Consider the following 26,707-nt stretch of genomic DNA (forward strand, 5'->3'; position numbering starts at 1 on the left):
AACTGACTTGGGTGAGAAAGTACCTCTTATGGTGCCTCGAGTTGGACTTTTCATGGCCTAGGAACTTTAAGCTTTTACCCCAAATAAACACCCTTTGTAAAAGCTAATACAGGGAAACGGACTTTGGCCCAGTGGTTAGGGCATCCATCTACCATATGGGAGGTCCGCGGTTCAAACCCCGGGCCTTCTTGACCCGTGTGGAGCTGGCCCATGCGCAGTGCTGATGCGCGCAAGGAGTGCCATGCCACGCAAGGGTGTCCCCCGCGTAGGGGAGCCCCACGCGCAAGGAGTGCGCCCTGTGAGGAAAGCTGCCCAGCGTGAAAAGAAAGAGCAGGCTGCCCAGGAATGGCGCCGCCCACACTTCCCATGCCGCTGACGACAACAGAAGCGGACAAAGAAACAAGACGCAGCAAATAGACACCAAGAACAGACAACCTGGGGAGGGGGGGAAATTAAATAAATAAATAAATCTTTAAAAAATAAATAAATAAATAAAAGCTAATACATTTCTGGTACTTTGCATTGGCCCCCTTTGGCAAACTAAAACAGATATCAGTTCACACATACTAGAATGGCCACTACTTAAAAAAATAGAACAGAACAAGTGTTGGAGAGGATGTGGAGAAATAGGGACATTCATTCATTGTTGGTAGGAATGTCAGATGGGTAGCCACTGACATTCTGGTTCCTCAGAAAGTTAAGTATAGAATTACTGTATCACAATTCCACTTCTAGGTACATTCCCCAAAGAGCTGAAAGATATTTGCGTGCGAACATCCATAGCAACATTATTCACAATTGCCAAAAGATGGAAGTAGCCCAAAAGTCCATCCACTGATGATAAATAGATACACAAAAGGTGATACATACACATAATGAAATATTCTTCAGCCATGAAAAGGAACGAAGTTCTGATACATGTAACAACATGGATAAACCATGAAGACATCGTATTGAGTGAAATAAGCCAGACACAAAAGGAAAAATATTGTTTGATCTCACTGATATGAAAAAATTAGAATAAGAAAATCATAGAGCCAGAAATTAGAGTATAGGTTAACAGGGGCTGGGTAGAATGGGGAGTTAATGTTTAATGGGTACAGAGTTTCTGTTTGAGGTGATGAGAAATCATGGGCGTTGGTGACGGTAGCATTACTCTGAATGTAATTAACACCATGAATTATATATTTGAATGTGGCTAATGGGAACTTTTAAGTTGTATGTATGTTGCTGGAATAAAAATTAAAAAAAAAAAAACATAGGACTGTACAACACAAACCGTGAACCCTAATGTGAACTATGGACTCTGGCTAAAAGTATAACTATAATAGGGTTTCATCAGTTGTGAAAAATGGACTACATTAATGCAAAGTGTTAATAACAGGGAAAACTGCATGTGTAAGGGGGGTAGAGAAGGGAATGCTTGTACTTTCTGTGTTTTTTCTGGAAATCTACAACTTCTCTAATAAAAATAAATACATAACAAAACAGCATATGCTCTGCGCTAAATTTTTGGAATAAACAAAAGTCATCAAGAGTAAATTAAGTCTTACTTGTGATTTTTGTACCCAGTAATAATTGTTAAGATGTTGGTATACCTAAAGAATTAGATACTCAGGAACTCAGAGGGTCCTTGGCGCGGCGGCCCACTGTGGGCTTGTAGAAATGAAGCAGCGCCGCCCATAATCCCGGCCGGTGCCTGACTCTGTACTCTGGGGCTCTGCAGGGCAAGTGACCCCTCCTTAACATCGCAGGCCTTCCCGTATCTGAAGGCAGCCCTCCTGCCAGCCTGTCACACCTTCTTCCGTCTCCATCATCCGCTGCTCGTAGCGTCTGCGTGACCTTGCATGACCCCCGTCACGGACCAGAGAAGCTACTCTGTGTAACTATGAAAAGGAGCACCATTGTGTTCCCAGACAGCTAAACAGGGAGTCACTAGGAAGGAGGCCAAAGGCAGGGATCCAAAGGTCAGAACGCGTGTTGAAATGAAGCATTCAACGCACGTGGAGGCCCTCCACGGTTTTCACCTGTTGACCTTCAGCTCTCGACAGCTTTAGCTCTTGCTGTCCTCCATGGGATGCCCTAGGCACAAATCACATCAAATCTCTTGAATTCACTCACCAGGCTGTTTTGGGTCTTCATTTGCATAAAGATTAATTTATTTCTGCCCCCCCTTGTTGTTTTGTGCTCACTGTCTGCTCGTTGTGTGTTCATCTTCTTAGGAAGCACCAGAACCAAACCAGGTCCTCCCATGTGGGAGGGAGGCACCCAATGGTTTGAGCCACCTCTGCTCCCACTTGTTGTGTCTCTCATTGTGTTTTCTTGGGGTTATTCTTCATTGCTCTCATCTCATTGTGCCAGCTTGCCGTGCCAGCCCATTGTGTGAGGTCACTGTCTTCTTTGTCTTCTTTAGAAGGCATGTGGTAGGTGGGCACCCAACTGCTTGACCTATCTTTTAAGATGCCCTCTTTGAAGTCTTTTTTTTTTTTATTTCTCTCCCCCCCCTCCCCAGTTGTCTGCTCTCTGTGTCCATTCACTGTGTGTTCTTCTGTGACCACTTCTATCCTTATCAGCAGCTCCGGGAATCTGTGTCTCTTTTTGTTGAGACATCTTGTTGTGTCAGCTCTCCGTGTGTGCGCCACCATTCCTGGGCAGGCTGCACTGTCTTTCACTCTGGGCGGCTCTCCTTACGGGGCACACTCCTTGCGCATGGGGCTCCCCTATGTGGGGGACACCCCTGCATGGCACAGCACTCCTTGCGCGCATCAGCACTGCGCATGGGCCAGCTCCACATGGGTCAAGGAGGCCCGGGGTTTGAACCGAGGACCTCCCATGTGGTAGGCGGGCGCCCTAACCACTGGGCCAAGTCCGCTTCCCTGAAGTCTTTCTTGACCTTTCCCCCATCACCTGCATTATTCCTCCTTCTCTGGATTCCCACTCTTTCCCCTTTACACATGTCTCCTGGCACCTGCACTTGAGGTTAATAATCTTTTCTTTTTTTGCTATCTGCCTCCTGTTACTAGATTGTAAACCCCTTGACTGCAGAATCCAGGACTTATTTTTCTTTGTATCCTTTATCTCAACCCCATTTATCTTTGGAGAATAGTAATTTCTCAGTAAATCGTTGCTAGGAAAAAAAAAAAAAGAATGTTCTGGGTGCAGAGAAGACTCAGTTTCAAACAGAGACTTAATTTGGGCAATGAAGAACTTCGGTTGCTGTAAAGTGGTAATTGCTGTTTTTAACTGTAATTGCTAGGTCTGCGCTGGCATAGCCATGGTGCTTTATATTTATTTAGGCAGAGTAAGAGAGGGCGGATGTGTGTGGATATGTGTGGCTGGGAGGGGGCTGCTGTATTTTTTATGCTGCAGCTTTTTGACTGTAAGCTCCAGCTGTAAAATCTGAGTACGAGCCACGTGAGCTTGACCTTGGCCAGGGTGGGAGGAACTTCTCAGAACTGCATCTTCAAACAAGCCCGAGTCACTGGGTTACTCCGCTGCTGTGCTGATATCTGAAAAGGCTGCATTTTATAAGCCAGGGTTCTTCCTAGATAGATTAGAATTGTTGGCAATCTTGAAAAATCACAAAGGTTTTAATTAAGTTGCTTTCAGCATAGCTTTAATTAATGGATCATAGGACACAACGTTGAATTAACACACAGATTTTCCTACTGGAGTGAAAACAAATAGGAGGTGGCTTCTCATGCGAGCTTCTGGGAATTGAAACCACCAATCAGAGGTGTTGGCATGAGGGCTCGCTAATGGGATCCTTTTGGTCTCTGAGTCAGCACACAAAAGAAAATGCCCCAAAAGGGTTGACTTTCCAAGTATAAAAGATCCCAGGATCAGATAGAGAAGTTTATAGCATGGCTTCTGCTTGTTTAGAACTTATACTCTCACTAGGGAGATGAGAAATATACACATAAAAGATTATTATCAATTTAGGTAATATGTAAGTGCTAAAGAGGTAATACAAACTGTTGGGGGCATTTGGTGAGGAACGAGTATTCACTGAGACCTGAGGTAGAAAAGCAAAGAGATGCTGTGGCTTTATTCTTTTTTTTTTTTTTTTTTTACCAATTTTATTGAGATATGTTCATATACCATATAATCCTTCCAAAGTGCACGTTCAATGAATTTTGGTATAATCACAGATTTGTGCATTCGTAATGTGGCTTATTTTTGAGATAGTGGCAATGGGCATAGAACTGGTCAACAGAGCTGCTTTTAGGTAGGCTGTGGGGACCCAAACCATCTGCTGAAGCTATTAAAGTTTACTCAGTGCATAGTTTTACGCCTGACAGTTAGTAGGTGCTCGGTAAACATTCTTTGGAGGATGAATACTATCTCCCATCTTAATTCTCTCTCCCCTGACTCCACATTCCTTCCAGCTACCATCCCATCTCTCTGAACCCTTTGTAACAAAACCCATAAGGGCACTAATACTGTCTCATTCCCTGTCATCCTGGCTGCTTTTTTTTTTTTTTTTTTTTTTTTTGGTAACAGGGCTGGAGATTGAACTCAGGACCTTGTATGTGGGAAGCCAGTGCTCAACCACTGAGCTACACTGGCTCTCTTCCTGGCTGCTCTTAATCCCACTCCAATTATATTTTCCTCTACCATTCTAATGAAACTGCTCCTTTGGGATCACCAATGACCTCCATTTTGTTAAATCCAACTCTCAGACCTCATCTTACTTGGCCTTTTAAGCACTGAATATTAGTCAGCCAAAGGGGTCCTAATGCAAAATATCTGAAATCGGTTGGTTTTTACGAAGGGTATTTATTTGGGGAAGAAGCTTACAGGTACCAGGCCATAAAGCATAAATTACTTCCCTCACCAAAGTCTTTTGCCATGTGTTGGAGCAAGAGGGCTGCCAACGTCTGCCAGAGTTCAGGCTTCCTCAGTTCCTCTCTTCCCAGGGCTTGTTTCTCTGTGGACTCAGCTGCTGTGCTCCTCTGTGTGCTTACTTACCAGGCCCCAGCTCAAAACTCTAAACTCCCTTCTCTGCAGTGTGCATTCCTGTCCACCAAGGGGGCAGGGACGCAATATCCTATTGATGTGGCCCAATCAAAGTCTTAATCATTATATAATCAAGTAAAAGTGAAACCTTTGAATCCAATATAATTTAATATGCCCAGAGGAACAGATCAGTTCACAAAAATAATCCAATATCTATTTTTGGAATTCATAAGCAATATCAAACTGCCACAAGCGCCAGTTGACCCAGTCACCCCCTCCTCCCTTTTTCTTGACTTACTTCTCTTTCTCAGTCACATTTGCTGGTTCCTATTAATCTCCCAATTTCGTAATGTTCTAATGTTCTTCCGGTTTCCGTCCTCAGACATTTTTTTACTTTCACACTCACTCTCATAGTTTATACACCATCTATATGCTCTCAAATTTATATCCAAGACCTGAATTTAAGATTCATAAATTTAATATCAACTGTTGGATTTTAAACATTTCTTTCTTCCTTTGCATTTCAGGTGCATAACTTTTGGTTGACGGCACTCATTTTTGTTAGTGTTTGGTCCTCTTTAAAAATTATTTGTTTGTTTAAAATAATATGATAAATACCTGTGACCCCACTTCCCAAATGCAGAATATAGAGCACTGCCCATAAGATAAATTATACACTCTCCTGTGGTCCTTTTACAACCTGAAATGATCTGGAACAATACATACCCCTAGAAAAACATGTTCTTAAAGTTAATCCTTTCCTGTGGGTGTGAACCCATTGCTAACTAGGACCTTTTGGTGAGGTACTTCAGTTAAGGTGTGGCTCACCTCAAGCAGGGCGGGTCTTAATCCTATTACTAGAGTCCTTTATAAGCAAAATGAGGTTCAGACAGAGAGAGAGAAAGCCATGGAAGTTAGAAGCTGAAATCAATGAAACCTGGAAGAGAAGGGAGAGGCCAGCAGATGCCACCATGTCCCTTGCCATGTGGCAGAGGAGCCAAGGATTACCGGCAGCAAGTCTTCAGGAAAAGAGCATCACCTTGATGATGACGATACCAAGCAAAAGTGGGTTTTTTTCTTCCTATGCATCTTTAAAGCCAATTCCTAGACACTGGGGTTTCAAAGACAGAACAAGTTTATTTGGTTGCACAAGCAAAGGCGCACAGTAGGTCTCGTGGCCCAAAACTGCCAGTCTGATTTGCAGAAATTCTAGTGTTTTATAAAATCGGGATGCTAATGAGTACTTGGGGTGGAGTGTGCACAGTTTCTTTCATTAATAAGCATTAAGGGGATGAACCAGGATGGGTGGGTACCAACTGGGGGTGAGCCACGAAGTTACTACCTTTATCAGAGATCAAGGCATCTGGGAGAGGGGGATACCAAAAACCAAGGTCAGCTACAAGGTATTTCATATGGATATCAGAGGAAGGAGTGGTCAGTCACCCTTTCTGTAGAAATGTTCATGAACAAAGGTAAGAGCTGTCTGGAGCCATCATTATAACTGCAGGTACAACTGGCCATACACAAGGGAAGATCCGCCTGAAATAATCATTACAATTGCACGATTTTAGTTGGAAATGGCCAAATACGAATGGCACAGTCAGTCTGGCCAGTTTCAGTAACTTCAGATGGTAACCCTTTCGCCTAATTTAAAAAGCATCTGTGTGGTGTTTAACTTTTGCTTACAATGATGTCTTGATTTGGACATTTTCCAGGCCAACCCATTTCACGGTACTCGCTTTGGACGGCGCAGGAGAGCGGCAGGCACCCACCCCCAGGGGCGGGTTGTGGAGGGAAGAGGGGAGGCGCCGGTCAGAACCACGCTGTGGCCATCACAGCCGCCACCCGCCAACCCCAAGGCCCTGAAACCCCGCCTGGAGACCCCGCGCGGGAAGGCGGCCTGCTCGGAGCAAAGCGGGAACGTCACAGCCGCTGACGCCGCCCAGAAGCGGCCCACGCGGTCCCGTCTGAAACTCCCGGGCTAAGAAAAGCCCCAGATACCGGCGGACAGGAAGGCCTCCCCATTGGCTCAGCCTACAAGGGCAACCGGCGCGGTCTAGAATACAAACCAATAGGAAGGCAGGAAAGCAACCAATCAGGACAGCAAGCGGCTGAGGGCCCGCCCCACTCCGGGGAGGGGAGGAGCAAAGCCCGGCTCGGAGAGGCCGCGCAGGGCGGCCCGCCCTAGGGCGCAGGCGCGGCGTCTGCGGGGTGGCCGCCTCCTCTCCCATCTTTCTCCTTAAACATTCGACTTGCTTGCCTTCCCGGTGCGTCTCCGAATTCTTCCTTGTGAGGTAGCCGAGAGCCCGGAAAAGCACTGCCCGTGCCGCCCGGCCTGAGTTAGTGCCTCCCGCCGTCTGCCTTGTCCCCGCCGCCCTGCTCCCTCCCGACGCGGCAGTGCTCTTCTAAGTGGCCTCCTGCGTCCACGTTTGCCTCTTCCCCTCCAGATCTGTTCTTCTCACTGCATCCAGAGTGAGCTTTAATTCAGCTCACGTAAATTCTCTGTTCATAACTTCCCATGGTTTCCATCTTACGTAGGATAAAACCCCAAATCCCGAGAGCGGATGCAAGGGCCTGCAGGATCTGACCTCCGGGTCCCGCCCGCCACCGCCCTCCTCGCTGCTCCTCGGGCGCAGCAAGCGCGCGCCAAGGCCAGCACTCCTCGTCCGCAGCCTTTGAAGTTGCCGCTCTGACGGCCTCCAGGACCCTTTTCCAAGATATCTCTTTGACGCCCTCTTTCATTGTATTAATCAGTGCTGCCTTCCTCGGCTAATATCTTTATCAAGAGCAGCGCTCCCCTCCCTGCTTCATGACTCACTTTCCAGACCTCCCCATCAATACATTCTCCTTCCAGTAGAATGTACGCTCCATGAGGGCAGTGGCCTGGGCTTGTTCAACGTAGAATAGTACCTGGGACGCAGCAGGCACTTGCTGCAGGTTGGATTTCCTGGAAGCAGACTCTGAGGTGGAATTTGTGGTGTGGCTTCTGTGGAGTGCTCTTGGGGTCCACGCCTGTGAAAGGGAAGGGAAGGGAGTAGGATTGTGCAGAGGGAGACTTTGCATTGTGATGTAGTCTCCACGAAGCTCTCGGCAACCCCTCAGAGAGCGCTGAAACTGGGGTGGCCCTTCAGAACTGTACCAGCTTGGGGTGAGGGGCCTGAGCCTTTGCAAGTACATGCTGACCCGTGTCTGGGTGCAGGCTGCCCTGGGAAGGGAGCATGACCTTGAGGAAGTGGTTTTTGTTAGGCAGTCCCTGTCATGGGTGACAGCAGAGGACTTTCTGGCAGCTAGGGAAATAGTTCCTTCATTTCTGAAGGGATATCTGAGCAACATGTCACAGAGCCTACCACAGACTCAGGAAACTGGTTGAATAAATAAATTGGTTGAGCTCTGAGGTGGGTGAGGATTCTTGGTTTGCAGGAAGGGCAGGGAAGGAGAGCCTGATGAATCCTCATACCCCAATTCCTCCGTGGGCCCTGGTCTCCTCTTGCCTGCTCTGTGCCAGGCAGGCCCTGTGCCGAGTGATAAATGGGATCTAACGTTGCAGACGGTGTCACCCCTCCCCTGAAAAAAGGGAGAGAAAATGGGCACAAATATCCACAGTACAAAAGCAGTATGCTTTATTTACACGAGTGGAACACAATAGGCTTCTGCGGGAAAAGAGGAGGAGGGACGCTTTTCAACCGAGAGACACAAAGGGGAAGGGCTGAGGAAGGCAACGTGGTGAGAGGCTTTGCGCTTTCCTCAAAGGATATTTATTTATTGATAAAAACTTCATGGGTCCACACACCCAGGGATTTGTGATCATGCATCCCACTAGTGAGAAAAACGAAGCACTTCTGCACTAGTTAGTAGCTGCCACATTTGGAATAATGACCATTTATCATTAGGGTTTGGGGGCTCCCCACGCTTATGTCCTCTACCTCCTTCTCTTTTCTTGAGGCCTGGGATCATCCTGGTGCATAATTTCCTATATGGGCTTGTCAGACCTTTCAGGACTAATCTCTCCCTGTGTCCTTCCCCTCGTGGTCCCATTTCCAGGTGGCCACTGCAGAGACCACTGTTGGTACCCACTCCTCATCTCAGTTCCTAGTCTGGGCACCAGATAATATTACACTTTCCAAGTCTTAGAAAGTTGCCAGTGAGCAATCAAAGGGATCGAGTTCCTTAAGAAATGCTGGATCCATTTCTAGTACAACCGTAGAAAAAAAATTTTTTTTTCTTTTCACATACCAGGAAGTTGCTATTCAGGTTAAGTTAGGCGAACAGATATTAGTTAACTGGAGGGAAAACCCAAAGCCAAGTTGGAAACTCCAGCTGAAACCATGGTTTCAAGTGACTATTACTCACTCTCTGAAATTGCAACCTGGTGTATTTTCTTTTTTCCAAGAGAGCCGAGGCTAGTGACCTCTGCCAGAGCCTTGTAAATCATTCTTTTAGCCCAACAATAAAGCCCATAGTTTATTTTTGGCTGGCCATTCATGAGCTACTGGAAAACAGACTCAAAGCTAACTCAACTGCTGTCATTCCCCTGCGCAGTGGCTATAAGTAGCTGTGAGCTGCCAGTTGGCTCACTGCAGTGGCCTGTGGCTACTACTGGTAATAATTAAAGAAGGGAGATATCTTTAATATCTGACCGCAGACTTACGAGGTCATGTCAGGAATACGGGAACTGTATGTTTATGTTGGGTTTTACCTCTGATGCTGATCTGTTTTGTGACCTTGAGTAAGCCCCCTTTGTCTTTCTGTGCCTCAGTTTCTTCTTCTGTAAAGTTATGATAGTGATGAGCTTTGCACTTAGTTGATTCTAAACTTTTTAACCAGGGGCTCAGAGCTACCACCCTATTAATTTCTGTTCAGGGTGATTTTTTCTATATGTATTTTATTCAAGTTTCCCAAATACAATGAACTATGGAACAAAATAAGATGAAAGGATAGTCTGTCAGTTATCTATTTCTATGTAACAAACCACCCCAGAACTTAGTGGCCTAAAATAATCACCATTTTGTTTGTTCATGATGTGGGTAATTCAGGCTGGACTCAGCCGGGTGGTTCTTCTCTTGGCCCCACATGGAGTTGGCTGGGGATTGGTTGATACAAGGATCTCACCTGGGTAGCTCAGCTCTGGTTCATAGGCTTTTCTTTTTTTTTTTCACATCGTGGAAGGACAGTTCCCGGCAGTGAGAGAGGCAAGCCCAAATGCTCAAGCACTTTTTAAGCCACTGCTTGCATCACATTTCTAATGTCCTAATGGCCAAGCCCAGAGTCAGTGTGGGAAAGGATTATACAAAGACAGATTCATGAAGGCATAATTCACTGGGGACAATCAATGTAAGAAGCTTCCACCATTCATTTTTCTGAAAACCTTTGTTAACATGCCCTGGGATTCCCGAAGATAAAGCTACCTTAGAAAGCAGGTTTAAGAGCTAGTGGGGAGTAGATGTGGCTCAAGCAGTTGAGCACCTGCTTCCCACATATGAGGTCCCTGTTTCACTCCCTGGTACCTCCTTAAAAAGACAAAACAAAAACACCAACTCAGGGGAGTCGGTGCAGTTCAGTGGTTCCCCGGTTTCCCACATATGAGGTCCCAAGTTAATTCCCTAGCCCCTGTACAAAAAAAAAACTAGTGAAATATTTGTTGTTTTCATTCCTATGACCCCGTTTACACGCTCAGGCAAGAAAGACCTGGGGAAATTCGAATTAGGTGACTTTGAATAAATCTCTTTATTTCCATGAGACTTCGTTTCCCATTTGCAAAAGTCAGCCTCATAGGGTTATGGTAAGGACCTGATGAGCTCATGGCCTTTTGTGAAAATGTGAAACCCCACCCATATGTGGGTGTCTTCAGTCAGTCAGGGGAATTGGTGCACAGGAAAATGGACAGGCACACAGTGGAATAATGGAGAGAATGCCAAGTGATTATTCCATACCCCCCCCCTCAAAGTTCTCAAAGTTTTGCGCTCCCTGTCTTCTCTTTAGGAGGCATCCAGGAACCAAACCTGGGACCTCCCATGTGGGAGAGAGGTGCTCAATCACTTGAGCCACCTCAGCTCCCTGCTTTGTTGTGTCTCTCATGGTCTTTCCTCTGTGTCTCCTTGTGGTATCATTTTGTTGCGTCAGTTCGCCATGCTGCCTGTCATGCCAGCTTGCTATCTCGCTTGTCTTCTCCAGGAGGCACCAAGAACCAAACCCAGGACCTCCCATGTGGTAAGTGGGAGCTCAATTGCTTGAGCCACAACGGCTTCCCAAGAATTTCTTTTAAAATCATGAAAAGATCTCTTGGTTCCAGGTGTATTATGTTTAGTCTCCTCTTCCTCTGTCCCAAGATCAACAAGGAGAAAACAGATTTTGTGTTTGTTTTACTTATCTGCTTTACCGTTTGTCCTAACACTAAATTGTTCCTCCATTTCAAAAGCATCTTTTTTCCTCCTGCTTTGAGTAATATCAACCCATTTCATAAGACATCTTGTCCAGAATGTGTTAGATTGGTCACCCCCCAAGTTGATCCCTGCTTATCTATCCATCAAATGTTACCAAGTCCTTTCTATGTGTCTGGCATGCTGCTAGACCTGGTGACACAAAGATGAACGAGGCACAGCCTTTTATTCCTCTAATAGCTCATGCACTAGAGATGAGATAGGTGCATAAACAGGAAATAGTGCTGAAAGTGTGATATGAAAGAAAAATGCACATTCATGTAACATTTAGCGATCACTTACTTTGTGATGGTGTGAAATACAAAAAGTAATTTTAAAACTTCTCTTTTTTTTATAAATACTTTTTAAAAAAGATTTATTTTATTAATTTATGTATTTCTACCCCCCTTGGTGTTTGTGCTTATTGTCTGCTCCTTGTTTCTGTTGTGTGCTGTGTCTGCTCCCTTTTTTTAGGAGGCACCAGGAACCAAACCTGGGACTTCCAGGTGGGAGGGAGGTTCCCAATCAGTTGAGCCACATTCACTCCCTGCTTGTTGTGTCTCTCATTGTGTTTCCTTGTTGTGTCATCTTGTCGAGTCAGCTTGCCAAGCCTGCCCATCATGTCAACTTGCTGTCTTGCTCATCTTCTTCAGGAGGTACCAGGAACCAAACCCAGAACCTCCCATGTGCTAAGCAGGAGCCCAACTCCTTGAACCACATCCGCTTCCCTCTATATTTTTATTGAACATTTTATTCTGCCTTGGAATAGAAACCTTGCTTTCATATTGTAAGGTACACCACAGCTATGCCACACTGCCAGTTGTTACCAGGGTACCAAATGCCCCAGTAAGTGACCCAGAGGGCATGAATCCAAACTTTCAGAGCAGGTGCTTTCTCTAGTTTTAAGGAGTGTCTGGGGAAGGAGACAGGCAAGTCAACAGCCATAATTTAGGAGCAGAATTAGGCACGAGATTCCCAGAACTGTGCAGGGCACAGGCACCTCCCAGGTCGAAGTGGTGAGACACATTTCCTATAGGATTTACGTAAGGCAGGAAGAAAGGCAGAGAATGGACTCCAGGCAGGGGGAGCAGCGTGCACAAAGAGAGCTCGGGAGAGCATGGCATTTTGGGGCAGTCAAAGCTCAGCGTGGTTGGTACACAGAGGGAGAAGGGGGAAGACATGGGGAAAATCTGGAGAGGTGGGCAGGGTCAGAGGCCCCGGAAGCACTGATGGCTCTAAGTGAAGTGGCTCAATCAGATGTGCATTTTTAAAAGCTTTTATTTTTAAAGAAGCTTTAGATTACTTACATGTTACATCAAAAATATAGGGGGTTCCCATCTGCCCCACCCCCTCCCCCCCACACTTTTCCACATTAACATCTTTCATTAATATGGTGCATTTGTTACAATTAATGGACACAAATCAAAGCATTGCCACTAACCATAGTGTATAGTTTACATTTTGCACTGCACAAGTTTATGGGTTTTGACAAAACGTATAAGGGCCTGTATCTGTCATTGCAACGTCATGCAGGACAATTCCAGCATCCCCAAAATGTAGAAAGATCACCCCAGCAGCAGTGGGGAGAACGATTGTCACAGATGGGGGCAGACTGAGGGCAGGAAAATGAAGTAGGAGACTCATCATTTAATTCAAATGGGAAATGATGAAGGAATAAACTTACGAAATAGTAGGGGGGATAGAGAGAAGGGTACAGCTTGGGGAAGCAAAAAGGAAGAAGAATGATAGGACTTGGTGAGTACCAGGATGTCGGCAGTGAGGGGAGGGTGGAGTATAGGGTGACCTTTAGATTTCTGGCTCGGACAATCTGGTGTTTGTTGCTGCTGTTTTCCAAAAGTTGTAACCTTGGAGCAGCAGCAGAGTTACAGATGGAAGATGACTAGTTCCAGTTTGGACATGCTCAGTTTTGTGATCCCTGTAGAGGAGATGTCCACTAGGCAGGTGGATATGTGGGACTAGAGCCAAGAGCAAGGGCTGGGGAGAAAGATGTTGGAATCTTCCCGTTAGAGGGGCAGCTGAAGCAGAGGAGTGGATGCGGTCACCTGGGGGGTGTGTACACTATGAGAAGGCAGAGGCTCTCAAATGCTGCAGGGAGCGTTTCACAGTCTCTCTCTCTCTTTCAGGATGGATAGATAGATAGATAGATAGATAGATAGATAGATAGATAGGCAGACATAGAGATGTATAGTCAATCCTTGCAGGTTCTGTATTTCTGAATTCACCTAAAAACTAAAACTTACTTGTAAATCCAAAATCAATACTCAAGGGGCTCTCATGGTAATTTGCAGATATGCACAGAAGGGCAAAAAAAAATTGTTATCCAATATGCACATTCCTAGCTGACGTCAACAAGGCTGAGGCCTTTTTGCTTCAGCTCGCATACCATATACAAGTGTCCTTTTGATCTCTATTTAGTGCCACATTTTTAAAATATTTATTTCTCTCCCCTCCCCCCCCCCCAGTTGTCTGTTCTCTGTGTCCATTTGCTGCATGTTCTTTTTTGTCCACTTCTGTTGTTGTCAGCAGCATGGGAATCTGTGTCTCTTTTTGTTGCGTCATCTTGCTGTGTCAGCTCTCCGCGTGTGCCGCACCATTCCTGGGCAGGCTGCACTTTCTTTCGCACTGGGCGGCTCTCCTTACGGGGCACACTCCTTGTGCGTGGGGCTCCCCTACACGGGGGACACCCCTGCATGGCAGGGCGCTCCTTGCATGCATCAGCACTGAGCATGGGCCAGCTGCACACGGGTCAAGGAGGCCCAGGGTTTGAACCGCAGACCTCCCATGTGGTAGATGGACGCCCTAACCACTGGGCCAAGTCCACCTCCTAGTGCCACATTTTTACATATTTTTATGCCTTTCATTGGTGCTTTTGCTGTTTAAAATGGCCCCCAAGTGTAGCGCTGAAGTGCTGTCTAGTATTCCTAAGTGCAAAAAGGCTGTGATGTGAATCATGGAGAAAATATATATTAGGTAAGCGTCACTCAAAGTGCTGTTTGCAATGAGTTTAATGTTAAGGAATTAGTAATATTTATTCAATAAAGTGCTTTTCGATAGAATCACATATAAAACAAGGTTATGGATTGATATGTGGATGAAAACGTTGTGACCAGAGGCTGGCAGGAACTAACCCTTTATTTCCCCTAGGGGAAATTGTCCAGTCTTTGCTAATTCAGTGTTTGTGACTTTATAGAACATAACTACTGCAAATAAAAGGAATCAATTAGGAAGCAGACATGGCTCAACTGATAGAGTGTCCGCCTACCATATGGAGGGTCCAGTGTTCGATCCCCAGGGCCTCCTGACCTGTGTGGTGAGCTGGCCCACGCGCAATGCTGCCACGTGCAGGGAGTGCTGTGCTACACAGGGGTGCCCCTGTGTGGGGGTGCCCCACATGCAAGGAGAATCGCCCTGCGTGAAGAAAAGTGCAGCTGCCCAGAAGTGACACTGCACACATGGAGAGCTGACACAGCAAGATGACCCAATAAAAAAGAGATGCAGTTTCCCGGTGCTGCCTGATAATGCAGGTGAACACAGAAGAACACACAGCGAATGAACAGAGAGAGCAGACAATGGGGTGAGGGGAGAGAAATAAATAAATCCTTAAAAAAAAAAAGAATCAACTGTTGTGTGTGTATCCATACCTACACACACACGTATACTCCCACATAAATTTGTATTATTCTACCATTCTGCAGTATTAGTCTGTTGCTTTGCCCTGATTTTCACCATCATTTTATGTGTGTTGCTCTTCAGCTTTTGGAGTGAGAACCACAGCAAGGTCCATTTGCTTTTCCAGAGGCAGCAGAATGCTTTCGAGGTTTATACCCCTGCCAGATAAATATTGCCATGGCCATCTTCTTGACAGAAGCTGGCCCTTAGTCAGTTTACCTCTAACTCAGAATTCTCAGCAGGGTTACTTTGTTTTTCTCTCCAGGGTTTTTCTTAGGCCCATCACTTGGTGATGACGGACAGCTGGAGGAGGGAAACTTAGTGGCTTGGCTCCAGGCGGTTTGAGATGGGGCAGTACTTTTTAAGATTCATTGAGAGGTCGAGCAGAACCCTGCCTTTGGCGTGGAGTCACAATGTATGGGAGTTATGGAAATTGCTTCCACCTGCTCCCATATCCCCACACTGGGAAGGATCCCACTTTCTTTCAGCTCAGGCACTGCACTGGGCCCTTGCTCTGCGAGCAGGGGAGGGATATGGACCCTCTCTTATTTACTCCTCCCTCCAGCCAGATAAGAGAGCCTCTGAAAAAAGATACAAGTAATTTCTCCCAAGCCATGAGATTATTTAAGAGATCTAGGAGTTGGACTTGAGATCTCTCCACTGTTAAATTACTCTCCTCTGCTGTCTTCTTCCCCTCCACCCAGTTCTCCCTTCCATTCCCAGCTTTCCTCCACGCTTGCTCCAGGCACCCATGTACCAACACGGGAATAATTATGCCCAAGTCCTGGAGCGCCTTTTCCTGAAAATAAACATAGTTGGTCAACCCATAGTAAGTTGGCTAGTCAACGGGTCATGGAGGTTTACCACCCAGGGTGCTCTTTGAGGGTGTGGAGGCACGGAGAACACAGGGCCAAGGCCAGCTTTGTGCCTTAAGAAGCTCCCTGAGCAAATCAAAGAAGACCTAAATAAATGGAAGACTATTCCTTGTTCATGGATAGGAAGACTGAACATTATTAAGATGTCTATCCTACCAAAATTGATCTACACATTCAATGCAATCCCAATAAAAATCAATGCAGCCTTCTTTAAGGAACTAGAAAAACTAACTATGAAATTTATTTGGAAAGGAAAGAGACCCCGAATAGCCAAAGACATACTGAAAAAGAAAAACGAAATTGGAGGAATCACACTACCTGACTTCAAAACATACTATAAAGCTACGGTGGTGAAAACAGCATGGTATTGGCATAAGGAGAGACATATAGACCAATGGAATCGAATTGAAAGCTCGGATATAGAACCTCACATATACAACTACATAATATTCGATAAAGCCACCAAACCCTCTCAACTGGGAGAGAGTGGCCTATTCAACAAATGGTGTCTGGAGAACTGGATAGCCATATGTAGAAGAATGAAAGAGGATTACCATCTCACACCTTATACAAAGATCAACTCAAGATGGATCAAAGACCTAAATATAAGAGCCAAGACCATAAAAACCTTAGAAAGCAGTGTAGGGAAACATCTACAGGACCTCGTAATAGGTAATGGATTTATGAATATCTCACCAAAAGCACGAGCAGCAAAAGAACTAATAGATAAATGGGACTTCCTCAAAATTAAAGCCTTCTGCACCTCAAAGGAGTTTGTCAAGAAAGTAAAAAGGGAGCCCACACAGTGGGAGAAAATATTTGGCAATCATATATCTGATAAGAAACTTATAACTTGCATATATAAAGAACTCCTACATCTTGAAAATAAAAAGATAAACAATCCATTTAAAAAATGGGAAAAAGACTTAAACAGACACTTCTCCGAAGAAGAAATACAAATGGCAAGAAAGCACATGAAAAAATGTTCCAAATCTCTAGCTATCAGGGAAATGCAAATCAAAACCACAATGAGATACCATCTTACACCCATAAGATTGGCAGCTATGAAAAAAACAGAAGAATACAAGTGCTGGAGAGGATGTGAAGGAAGGGGAACACTCATCCACTGCTGGTGGGAATGCAGAAGGATCCAACCATTCTGGAGAACAGTATGGCGGTTTCTCAAAAAACTAGCCATAGATTTGCCATATGACCCAGCAATACCACTGCTGGGAATATACCCAGCAGAACTGAAAACAAGAACACAAACCAATATATGTACACCAATGTTCATAGCAGCATTGTTCACTATTGCCAAAAGTTGGAATCAACCCAAATGCCCATCAACAGACGAGTGGATCAATAAAATGTGGTATATACACACAATGGAATACTACTCGGCTGTAAGAACAAACACACTAGAAACACATGTGTAACATGGATGAATCTTGAGAACCTTATGTTGAGTGAAGCAACCCAGACATTGAAGGACAAATACTACATGACCTCAATGATATGAAATAAACAAGCTGCCCTAGATAGCAAGAGACTGAACGATAGGCTTGCAGGAAATCGGAGGGTGGAGGAAGGATATGAGCCGATGTCTGCAGGGGTGGAATTTAAGACGAGATGGTGGTAAGTATGAACACAAAGAAGAGATAAAAGGGGGGCAAGGGGTTGCCTTTGCTTGGGGCTTTGCGGGTTTGAGGGTGGCTGGGGAGGGACGGGTGGGTAACGTTGCCCAAAAGTGGGGGGAGGGAGGGGTAGCATACGAACCAGGAGAGGGTCAGGTGTTGGTGGAGAGTAAAATGCCGAGAAAATCATATCAAAATATAATAAAGAGGGTTACCTGTTTAGAATGCTCAGAGGGGAGGGTCTGATGCAGGACGGGCTCCTGGGGAATGTCTAAATGCTCATTCTGCCAGAGTGGGTGACACCATGGGGTAGAAACCCAAGTAGTGAGAGTGGGGGTGGACCCACATCCTGGGGAGGACTAATGCCATCCAATAGAGGGAACTGTATCCCTCGAGAGAAAGGGTGGCTCCCAGGGCATTGGGGCAGTTGAGCAAGTTAGGCCCTGAACACTATTCCATCTATCTCTGGAAGTGGCTCCTCAGGAAACGGAGGTTGGCTATCACTGAGGGCACCAAGGTGGAAGGGAAAATGGAAGTTAAATGTGTGGAACCAAAGTAAATGGGGGGTAAGAGAGGAGTTTCTTGAGAGTACACAAGGATGGATATAAAACATGTAATATTACACCATAACATATAGGAGATGACAGACTGATAATGTAAACCATAATGTAAAACATAGGATAACTAAAAATGTAAAGAACTGTGTATCCTAAAGTATGCACCATAATGTAAACACAGATGTCACCTTGTTAGAAAGCTAATGTCTCAGACTCTGTACATCACTTTAAGTAAATATGATATGAATAGGGCGTAAGAGTATCACTGTGGAAGGGAAAAGGTTTTCTGGTGGATGTGTGGGAGTGCTGTATATTATATATATACATTGCTGTGGTCTAGGACTCCTGTGAAGAAAAGCTGAATAATTAGAGGGGGGGGGGAAAAAAAAAAAAAAAAAAAAAAAGAAAAAAATAGGATGTGGAATTTTTTCAAGTCAACATTCTTTATCTAAGTTCTCTATCTAACTTTATCCAAGTTCTTTATCTATCCTTTAAACTCATCGCTATATGCCATTCCCTAGTAAGGGACCATGACATTATATTGGGCTTCAAATTTCGGGGAGTTCTGGATCACAGAGTGTTTCAACAATGGCAATGGAGGGATACTGGTATGGGATACCAATGACAGGTGATATATGACTGACAGGGAGCTGTACAGAACATATGTCCAGGGTGCATGGTAATGATTGGATATACTCATAGTGGCAACAATTAAAAACCACAGTAGGGGGGGTACTGGGTTCCTGGCCAGTGGTGCTCTGTCGTGGTCCCTAGGGGAGCAGCGACAGTCTCCCAGGTACAGTGGTGGGGACCGGGAGGGAGTGAGGGTTCAACAGTGAGCCCCTGATACTAATGACTATGCTTGTGAGCTGATAAACCCAAAATAATAACAAGGCCTAGAGCAACTTTGTGCCTGGGAATTTCCTTCTGTCAGCCTTCATGTTACTCAAATGTGGCCAGTCTCGAAGCCAAACTCAGCATGTAAATGCAATGCCTTCCCCCCAGCGTGGGACATGACACCCGGGGATGAGCCTCCCTGGCAACGAGGGACCACTATCAACTACCAACTGATGATGCAACTGGAAAATGACCTTATACGGAAGGTTCAATGCGGATCAGCAGAATATCCATGTCTACATAAAATACCATGACTTTAAAATGCTGTTTGACCTAAAGTAAGGGGGAAATGGAAAGGAGAAATGAGTTTATATGGCTACGAGTTTCTAAAAAAGAGTCTGGAGGCTGGCAGAAGGTTTGCCCTCATGCACAACTGAGCAGAGACAGAGAGACAGATAAAGCAGATACAACCCCCAGATATTGGTTCCTTTGAGGGCTAAAGAGACCCATGGGAGTTATGGTCATGGCCGATGGGGTTAACTACCAGGGCAGATGGCCCCTCTTTGGAAATGGTGTTTATGTGTGATGAATCTGGACTCAGATGGGATCTCCCTTCATAAGACTTTCATGCTAATGTGCTGGAGGTGCAGTTAATGTTGGGGTTTAAGATATATTTAGGGGATTTGAATCTCTGGACTGACAATGTGATAGCCAGATCCTGAGCCTCAACAGACTCCAGCACCTACAATCTGATTTATTGGACTTACCACACTCAGCTAAGATGGAGGTGAAGAAGGACAACCACCACACCATGGAGCCTAGAGTGATTACAACTGAAAATGGGAGGATTGCATCCAGCATCCAGGTGGAATCTGAGCCTCCTCTTGACATAAAGGTGCAATGGACACAACCAAACCAGTGTCCACATAGAAGAGGTGGCATTGGATTGGGAAAAGTGGACATAATGGACAAAGGGTATGGGGAAAGGCAGGAAGAGATGAGAGGTGGAGGCGTCTTCGGGACATGGAGCTGCCCTGGATGGTGCTTCAGAGGTAATCACCGGACATTGTAAATCCTCACAGGGCCTACATGATGGAATAGAGGAGAGTATGGGCCATGATGTGAACCAATGTATATGAGGTGCAGAGGTGCCCAAAGATGTACTTACCAAATCCAATGGATGTGTCAGGATGATGGGAACGAGTGTTGTTGGGGGGGGGGGGGGAGAGGGGGGGTGGGGGGGTGGGGTTGAATGGGACCTCACATATATATTTTTAATGTAATATTATTACAAAGTCAATAAAAAATAAAAAAATTAAAAAAAAAAAAAAAAAAAAAAAAAAAAAAAAAAAGAAGCTCCCTGAGCAGTGGAAACCTGAGTGCTAGATGAGAGGGCAGGGCTCGTTCTTCTAACCCACTCACCTTCAACAGCAATTGTTTCTATGTAATGCACAGTTAGCACATTTTGGGGTGTATTCAGTGTCTTTTTCGAGTCTCAAAAATAATTCTGAGGTGGGCAGGGCAGGCCCTTTCACCCTTTCCCGCTAAAATGAAACCAGAAAAGGGTTACCCACCTCAGGGTCTCAGGGCCCGAAGTGAGCTGTCTTGAGTGACAAACTCTACACTCTGGTCACTTCAGCACAGGGCCTGTCCGAGGTCCCCGGCATGACTGTCCTCCCCCAGCCACCCTGAGGCCCCGCATGACTCTCCTCCCCCCGTGACCCCGAGATCCCTGGCATGACTCCTCCACGGTGACCCCGAGGTCCCGGCATGACTCTCCTCCACGGTGACCCCAAGGTCCCGGCATGACTCCTGCACGGTGACCCCGAGGTCCGGGCATGACTCTCCTCCACGGTGACCCCGCCCGTGGCCTAGCAGCTCTGTCCACACACCAGCTCCCAGCAGGAACCCGCACTCCCGGCTCCGGCCTCGGGGCACAGCCCCACCCTTGAACGCTCCCAGTCTTTTGCTGTGAGATTCACTCTCCCTCGCAGGAGCTCCCCTGCGCGGTTGGGAGGACAAGCCCGGAGGCTGTCCCTTTCCCCTCTTGGCGCAGTCCGGCCGGGAAGGCTGCGGCTCGCTGGGGCCCGCGCTGCGCCTGCAGGGCACCGGGAGCAGCCGCGCTTCCTCATACCTGAGCCGCCGCTGCGGGGCCCTCCTGGCCCTATTTAAGGCGCCGCACCGGGCGGGCAGTGAGTCACGGCACCGCGAGGACAGCAGCCCGAGCCACCTGCGCAGCCGGGAAGGCAGCCGGCCTCGCCATGGCCTCCCTGGGGCAGATCCTCTTCTGGAGGTACTGTGCGCCTCTCCGTGCTGCAGGTGCAGGGACCGGGGGACGTCCCTGCGGGTTGGTGGCTGTCCTGCAGGCCCCACCTTCACGCTTATCTGATCCAGCCCTGGGCTGGCAGGGGCCTGGACAGACAAGATCCCAACTGCACTCCGCCTGGCATCGGGCGGCCGGCCCAGGGCGTGGGAGGTGCTGAGAGGGCGCCCTGGCAGGCGAGGGCGGCACCTGCAGGGCGGCCCGGCCCAGAAGCCCAGTGGGAACCCCGTGGAGACCGCGGGGCTCCTTGGGGCTGAGCAGGGCCTGGGGGCTGCCGGCGGGGACGCTCCGCCCCTCCCGGTGGTGACAGGGGCGGTCTGCTGACGGTTCTATGCGTGCCCCCGCCCCCAGCTGGATGGACTCCAGTTTTCTTGGGGTTCCTTGAGAGGGGTCCCTTGCTGCTGCTGCTGAGACAAAAAGACCTTCAGGGAAGGCTGGAGCCTGCCCGGCCGGAGGGTGGGACAGGGAGGGAGGGGGACATATAAGGACACACAGGAGAAGCAGGTGCCAGTGACCCGTCTAACATGCCGTTGTACAAGCGTATTAGTAGAGTACAGTTAGGAGAGTAAAAGAGGAGGAGGATGGACGGGATTGGACAAACTGCCCAGAGGTGAGGCAAGAAGTCCCCTCCCCTATCTTCTGTTCCTTTCAGTCACGTTTGAATTGTTCCTTTTTTTCCCTGAGGACATCTTTTGCCTTTCTGAAAGGAAAGAGTTGGAAAGCGAAGGATTTCTTGAGGTAGTTGGCAATTCAATGTCAGTCACGATTCACAATGGTGATTCGGAAAACTGGTACCTAGTTGTTTGCGGGACTAAGCCTCGAACTTCTAGACACCTTTTCCACCAAAAAGGAAGAAGAGGAGGGAGGGAAGGAGAGTGGGAAGGAAGGAGGGAGACCTCAGGTTAGAAAAGCTTGTGGAGAGACTGAGTAACGACATTACTTCCTTGGAGGCAGCCTAGAAAATTCCCTTCCTTAAAATCAAACGTCAGTTTCCTCACTGATGTTCATCTGAAGTCACCAGGCCCGTGCAGAGGCCCTGCCGGTGCTGTCAGATCCCTGGAGAAGCAGCAGGGGTGGGGCGGGGTCTCCCCCTCTGCAGAAGCAGCGGGCGATTTGCAAGCCCTTCTACCTCCCTGCCCTGCGCCCCGTGCTTTGCAGCAGTGTCTCCTCTAATCCTCACCGCTGCCCTGTGCGGGCTCGTCGCACCGCGGGAGAGGCTAAGCCAAGTGCTTAAGGCAATGGAGTGTGTGAGGGACCGGGCGGCATTCCAGCCCACTCCGTCTGGCTCTGAAACCCGGAGCTCTCCCCACTGGGCCACACTTGCCGGGCTCCGGTTCCCTGACCCCCCTGCCCCGCATTCCTCCGGCTCTTCCTTGGATGTGAAACAGGCCTCATGCAACAGTCGCGCTGTTGTTCCGAGGGCTGTACGTGTGGGCCTTCTAATAATACCCTACAACCGGATTGACTGGTTTGGCTGGGGGATTAACAGAAGGTGGGTGTTCCAAATGCGGATTCCCCCACCCTTTGAAGACCCACAGGACTCCACAGAGGCTGCTCTTGTTGGCCTCGGCATGCCTCATTAGCTATTCACGGTCTGCAGTTGCAACAGCACCAGTAAGCCACCGGGCGGACAGACCCTTCCTGCCAGCCGGGAAAGGAGTGTGTGCTCAGGCTGGCTGGGAAGCACAGTCTGCAGAGCTTATCCCAGGTATGCAGGGGGAGCTCACCTGGGGGGACCTGGTGTCCATGCTGGGTCCAAACAAACCTTGTTTCTTTGCCGTAATTTCCTTAATCGATAGCTGCCTCTTCCTGAGTGGTCATGATGGTTGGCAATGTGGGGGAGCTCCTGGGAGAGCCTGCCAATCTCAGCACACCCAGGGGACTCGCCCCCTAATTATCAGGGAGCTTGACACCCTCAAATGTCAGCCTCCAAAAGCATGCCGCCCAGGGAAGCAATGCTGACGTGCAGTTTCCACCAGGCCTGGCCTCCTCGGTGCCTTTGGAAGCTGTGTGGCCGGAACTCTCCCCACCTCCCCCCGTCGTGGCTCTTCATGGCCGCACCATTCACCCTGAGAACAGTTGTTGAGCACCTGCTATGAGCCGGGAGCTAGGAGTCCTTGGGGGGAAAAGTCACAGTCATGCTTTGAGGAGGAACGTTCTGTCCAACAATATCAACTGAGCACCAGGACACGCTGGGTATTGCATACGGCCACTGGGACCAAGACATTGACAAGATCATAGTCTCATGGGGGCAAAAGACGCCCAAACAGACAATTTCAACGTGCCATGCAGACAATTACCCAGGATGCAGTGGGAGCACCTCCCTAGCTGAGGCCCTGAGGAAGACCTCCCCAGCCAGGTGATGGCGGGGCTGAGTCTCGAAGAATGAGCTAGTGCAAGTCAAACGAGAAGAGTGGGAAGGGCACTCCAGGCAGAGAGGATGAAGGCAACGCCAAAAACTCGTAACCGAGCCTGGTGTGTTGGGCAGCCATGAGCCCCTCTGCCCTGCTGCCGGAGCATGATGTTGGAGGCAGGGAGTGCTGAGAGCCGAGGCTGAGGAGGTCACGGAGAGGCCAGGTGGTGCTGCGCCTTCCTGACCAGACTCAGAACGAGGAATTTATTCTGCTGCTGAGAGTCGCTGAAGCTCTTTAGTTTTCCTTTTAGGTGGATTACTCCAGCTCCCAGGTGGAGGAGGGAGAGCAGTTGGGGAGCAGCTGCAGTCAAAAGGAGAAGGGATGGAAAGGGCCTGGATTAGATAATGGTAGTAGGACCCAAAGGAGGGAAATGGATTCAAGAAACATTTAGGACTTGAAGTTGGCAACATTTGATAAGTGATTGGAAGCACAGGTGGGGAAACATGGAATGACTCCCAGGTTTCTGAGTTGGATGGAGTGAGTTGGGGAAGAGGAAAGAAAAATAAGACTTAGTTAACTTCAGGGTATGTTGACTCTGAGGCTCCCCTGGGGCCTCCAGCTGGAGATGCTTTGCGGGCTGTGGAAGGATGAGACTGAAACTGGGAGGGGTCAAGGCTGGAGATAAAACCTTGAGAGTCAACAGTTCACAGGCAAGGAATGGTCAGTCACATGGGATGTCTTCTAAGAAGAACACATACAAGAGCAAGGGCCCAGAGATGGAAAGCTGGGAAACACCAACATCTAAGGACGGACGGAGGAAGAGGAGGCCAAGGAAGAGCCGGGAGTATATGGTCAGAGGGGTGGGAAGAGCCCAGGATAGAGAAGTCTCGTGGATGTCAACAGAGGAGAGTTTCATGGCACCCAGGGCAGGTGGAGTGTCGTCCAGGCCTGGTGCTGATGGGGAAATCCAAGCCAGATGAGACGATGGCCAGTGCAGGGTTTCAGCAGAACCCAGGTGGCTTTCCCCAGTGCTGCGCACTGCTCCCTTTATGTTCACAGATGATGAACGTCCCTGCTGCCCAGCTGATTCCCTCCCCCCTCCTGGAGGGGCTGGACTTGGTCTCGCTCTGTTGTAGGGAGGCAGTGTAGCACCGGGATTGCACACCTGGGCTCTGGAATCAGGCTGCCCGGGTTGAACTCCTCATACCATCACGCACCCTCACCTCGGGGAGCCTCAGCTTCTCTATCTACGAAATGGGCTGATAGCAGTCCCTAAGTCTTAAGGTTGTGTCAGTGGCATGCAATCATCATGTGCTGGCACATCCTCAGAGCTCCACAAATGCGAGCTATTCCTTTAATAATTGAATCATTATTTGCACCTTGCCCAGATCAAGGTCAAGTTTGTTAAACTCTGCTCCATGGCCCCACAGGCTGTCCTGTCCCTGAAATGGGCATTCCAATAAGGGTAGACTCTAGATCAGGGGTTCTAAACAAGGGGCCCGTGAGCTTGAATTGAAATTCAACAGACATTATCCTTGTGGGGACGTGTTGTTGCGGGTGTGATATATTTATTAAATAACACACAGTGTAGTGTGGACTTAGTAAGGGGCTGGTGGTTTTCCCCTGACTGGCAAAGGGGTCCGTGGAGCAAAAAAGGTGAAGAGCCCCTGCTGTAGATGAACTGCCACTGACCCCTCTCCAAGATGACTTACTCCTAACAAGCTCTAGAGAATACTCATATAGACGAGATTCTTGCTTGGAAGGAAAGACTTCACCTTCCCCACTTTTGTTGTCTGTGAATCTGAGACACAATCCCTCTCTCAGCCTGAGTATGGTCAGGGCTTAGGATTGCTATTAAATATCTGGCTCCCACAGTATCGAGCATTCAAGGAGGTGGTGGCGGGCTTCGAGGCGGGGGCGGGGGGGGGCCTGAGATCCTGATGTGCGTAGCCTCAGTGTCGAGATCTTTCTGAAGAGGCACTACTGACCCTTCAGCAGATGATTGGAGCTGCAGAGCTATGACCAAGCTACGGGTAGATGGTCAATTAATTAAACTGCCTTGCACTCTCATTTATCTGCATTTCACAGATGCAGATGTTGTGGCAAGATGATTTGTTCAGTGCCTCCCAGCTAGCCAACGCAGAGTCTAGAGCAGAACCAAGTTCCTACCTCATCCTCTATACAGACTTTTATTCGAAAATTATCTTTCTAATCAGCTTGTCCTCATCTCCTGCCACGTAAAGCAGAACACAGCTCGTTACTAGCGAGACTCACTTCCTCAGTGACAACTGACCACCACAGCAGAAGAGAGTTCTCAGCCAGCAGAGAGGCAGCTGTCCCCAGAACAGGCTGGAACTGTGGCTCTTAGTCTGTGCTGTACCAGGTAGCTGCTCTGGCTGAGTGCAGGAGTAAGAAACAACGGGAACTCAGTGAGAATTATACCCTTTTAGAGCTAGAAGGAGACTCAGAAATTCAGTCCAGCCCCTTATTTTATGGATGGGATAATCGAAATAGATTGTGCAACCCGTCCAAGGTTTGTACAGCTAAAAAATGATAGAACAGAGTTATTTCAGTGATCCCAAATGACCCAGCAACCTTAACCAAAAACTTGGATTTCAACAGAGCATGTTTTATGCAAGCACCAAAAAGCCCCAAATCTGAGAGAACAAAGCTTCATCCAGTTGTTACCATTTAACATATGAAGAAGAGGAAATAATGAGGATTCTGGAGTTAGTCTGACCTGTTTTCCTATTGCAACCTCTGTTTCCCAGCTGTGTGACCTCAGCTAAGTTACTTAAGTCTGTGTCTTCATTTCCGTATCAGCAAATTGGGGCTTAATGATAGTACTGACTGGTAGGGTTGTTGTGTGGCCTCAATGAATGCATACATCTAAAGAGCTTAGTTAGAGCAGTGCCCAGCAAATAGTTAGCAATTTATGTGCTAATTACTCCTATTAAATTATTCCCTCCCATTGTTTTTACACAATAACAAAATGACTTGGAGGGAGGGAGAGGAGTGATAAATAAAATCCAGTAATAGCAGCTGGGTTTAAGGACCCTTAG

The 26,707-nt window shown here is 47.6% G+C and overlaps 1 protein-coding gene and 1 long non-coding RNA gene across 2 annotated transcripts in view; one reads left to right on the forward strand and one right to left on the reverse strand.

The window, feature by feature from the left end:
* The window catches only part of LOC131279680 (uncharacterized), a 29,850-nt gene extending 21,848 nt beyond the window's left edge, over nt 1–8,002 (reverse strand). The window contains exon 1 of the long non-coding RNA XR_009187066.2: nt 7,870–8,002. This is a non-coding gene — a long non-coding RNA (uncharacterized lncRNA). The remainder of the gene's footprint in view (nt 1–7,869) is intronic.
* Nucleotides 8,003–20,939: 12,937 nt separating this feature from the next.
* The window catches only part of VTCN1 (V-set domain containing T cell activation inhibitor 1), an 80,704-nt gene continuing 74,936 nt past the window's right edge, over nt 20,940–26,707 (forward strand). Inside the window, exon 1 of the mRNA XM_004456598.5 lies at nt 20,940–21,261. Within this exon, the coding sequence (XP_004456655.1) occupies nt 21,230–21,261 (32 nt within the window). The 5' untranslated portion in view covers nt 20,940–21,229. The remainder of the gene's footprint in view (nt 21,262–26,707) is intronic.

Source organism: Dasypus novemcinctus, chromosome 9 (assembly GCF_030445035.2).
Source record: "Dasypus novemcinctus isolate mDasNov1 chromosome 9, mDasNov1.1.hap2, whole genome shotgun sequence".
NCBI lineage: Eukaryota > Metazoa > Chordata > Mammalia > Cingulata > Dasypodidae > Dasypus > Dasypus novemcinctus.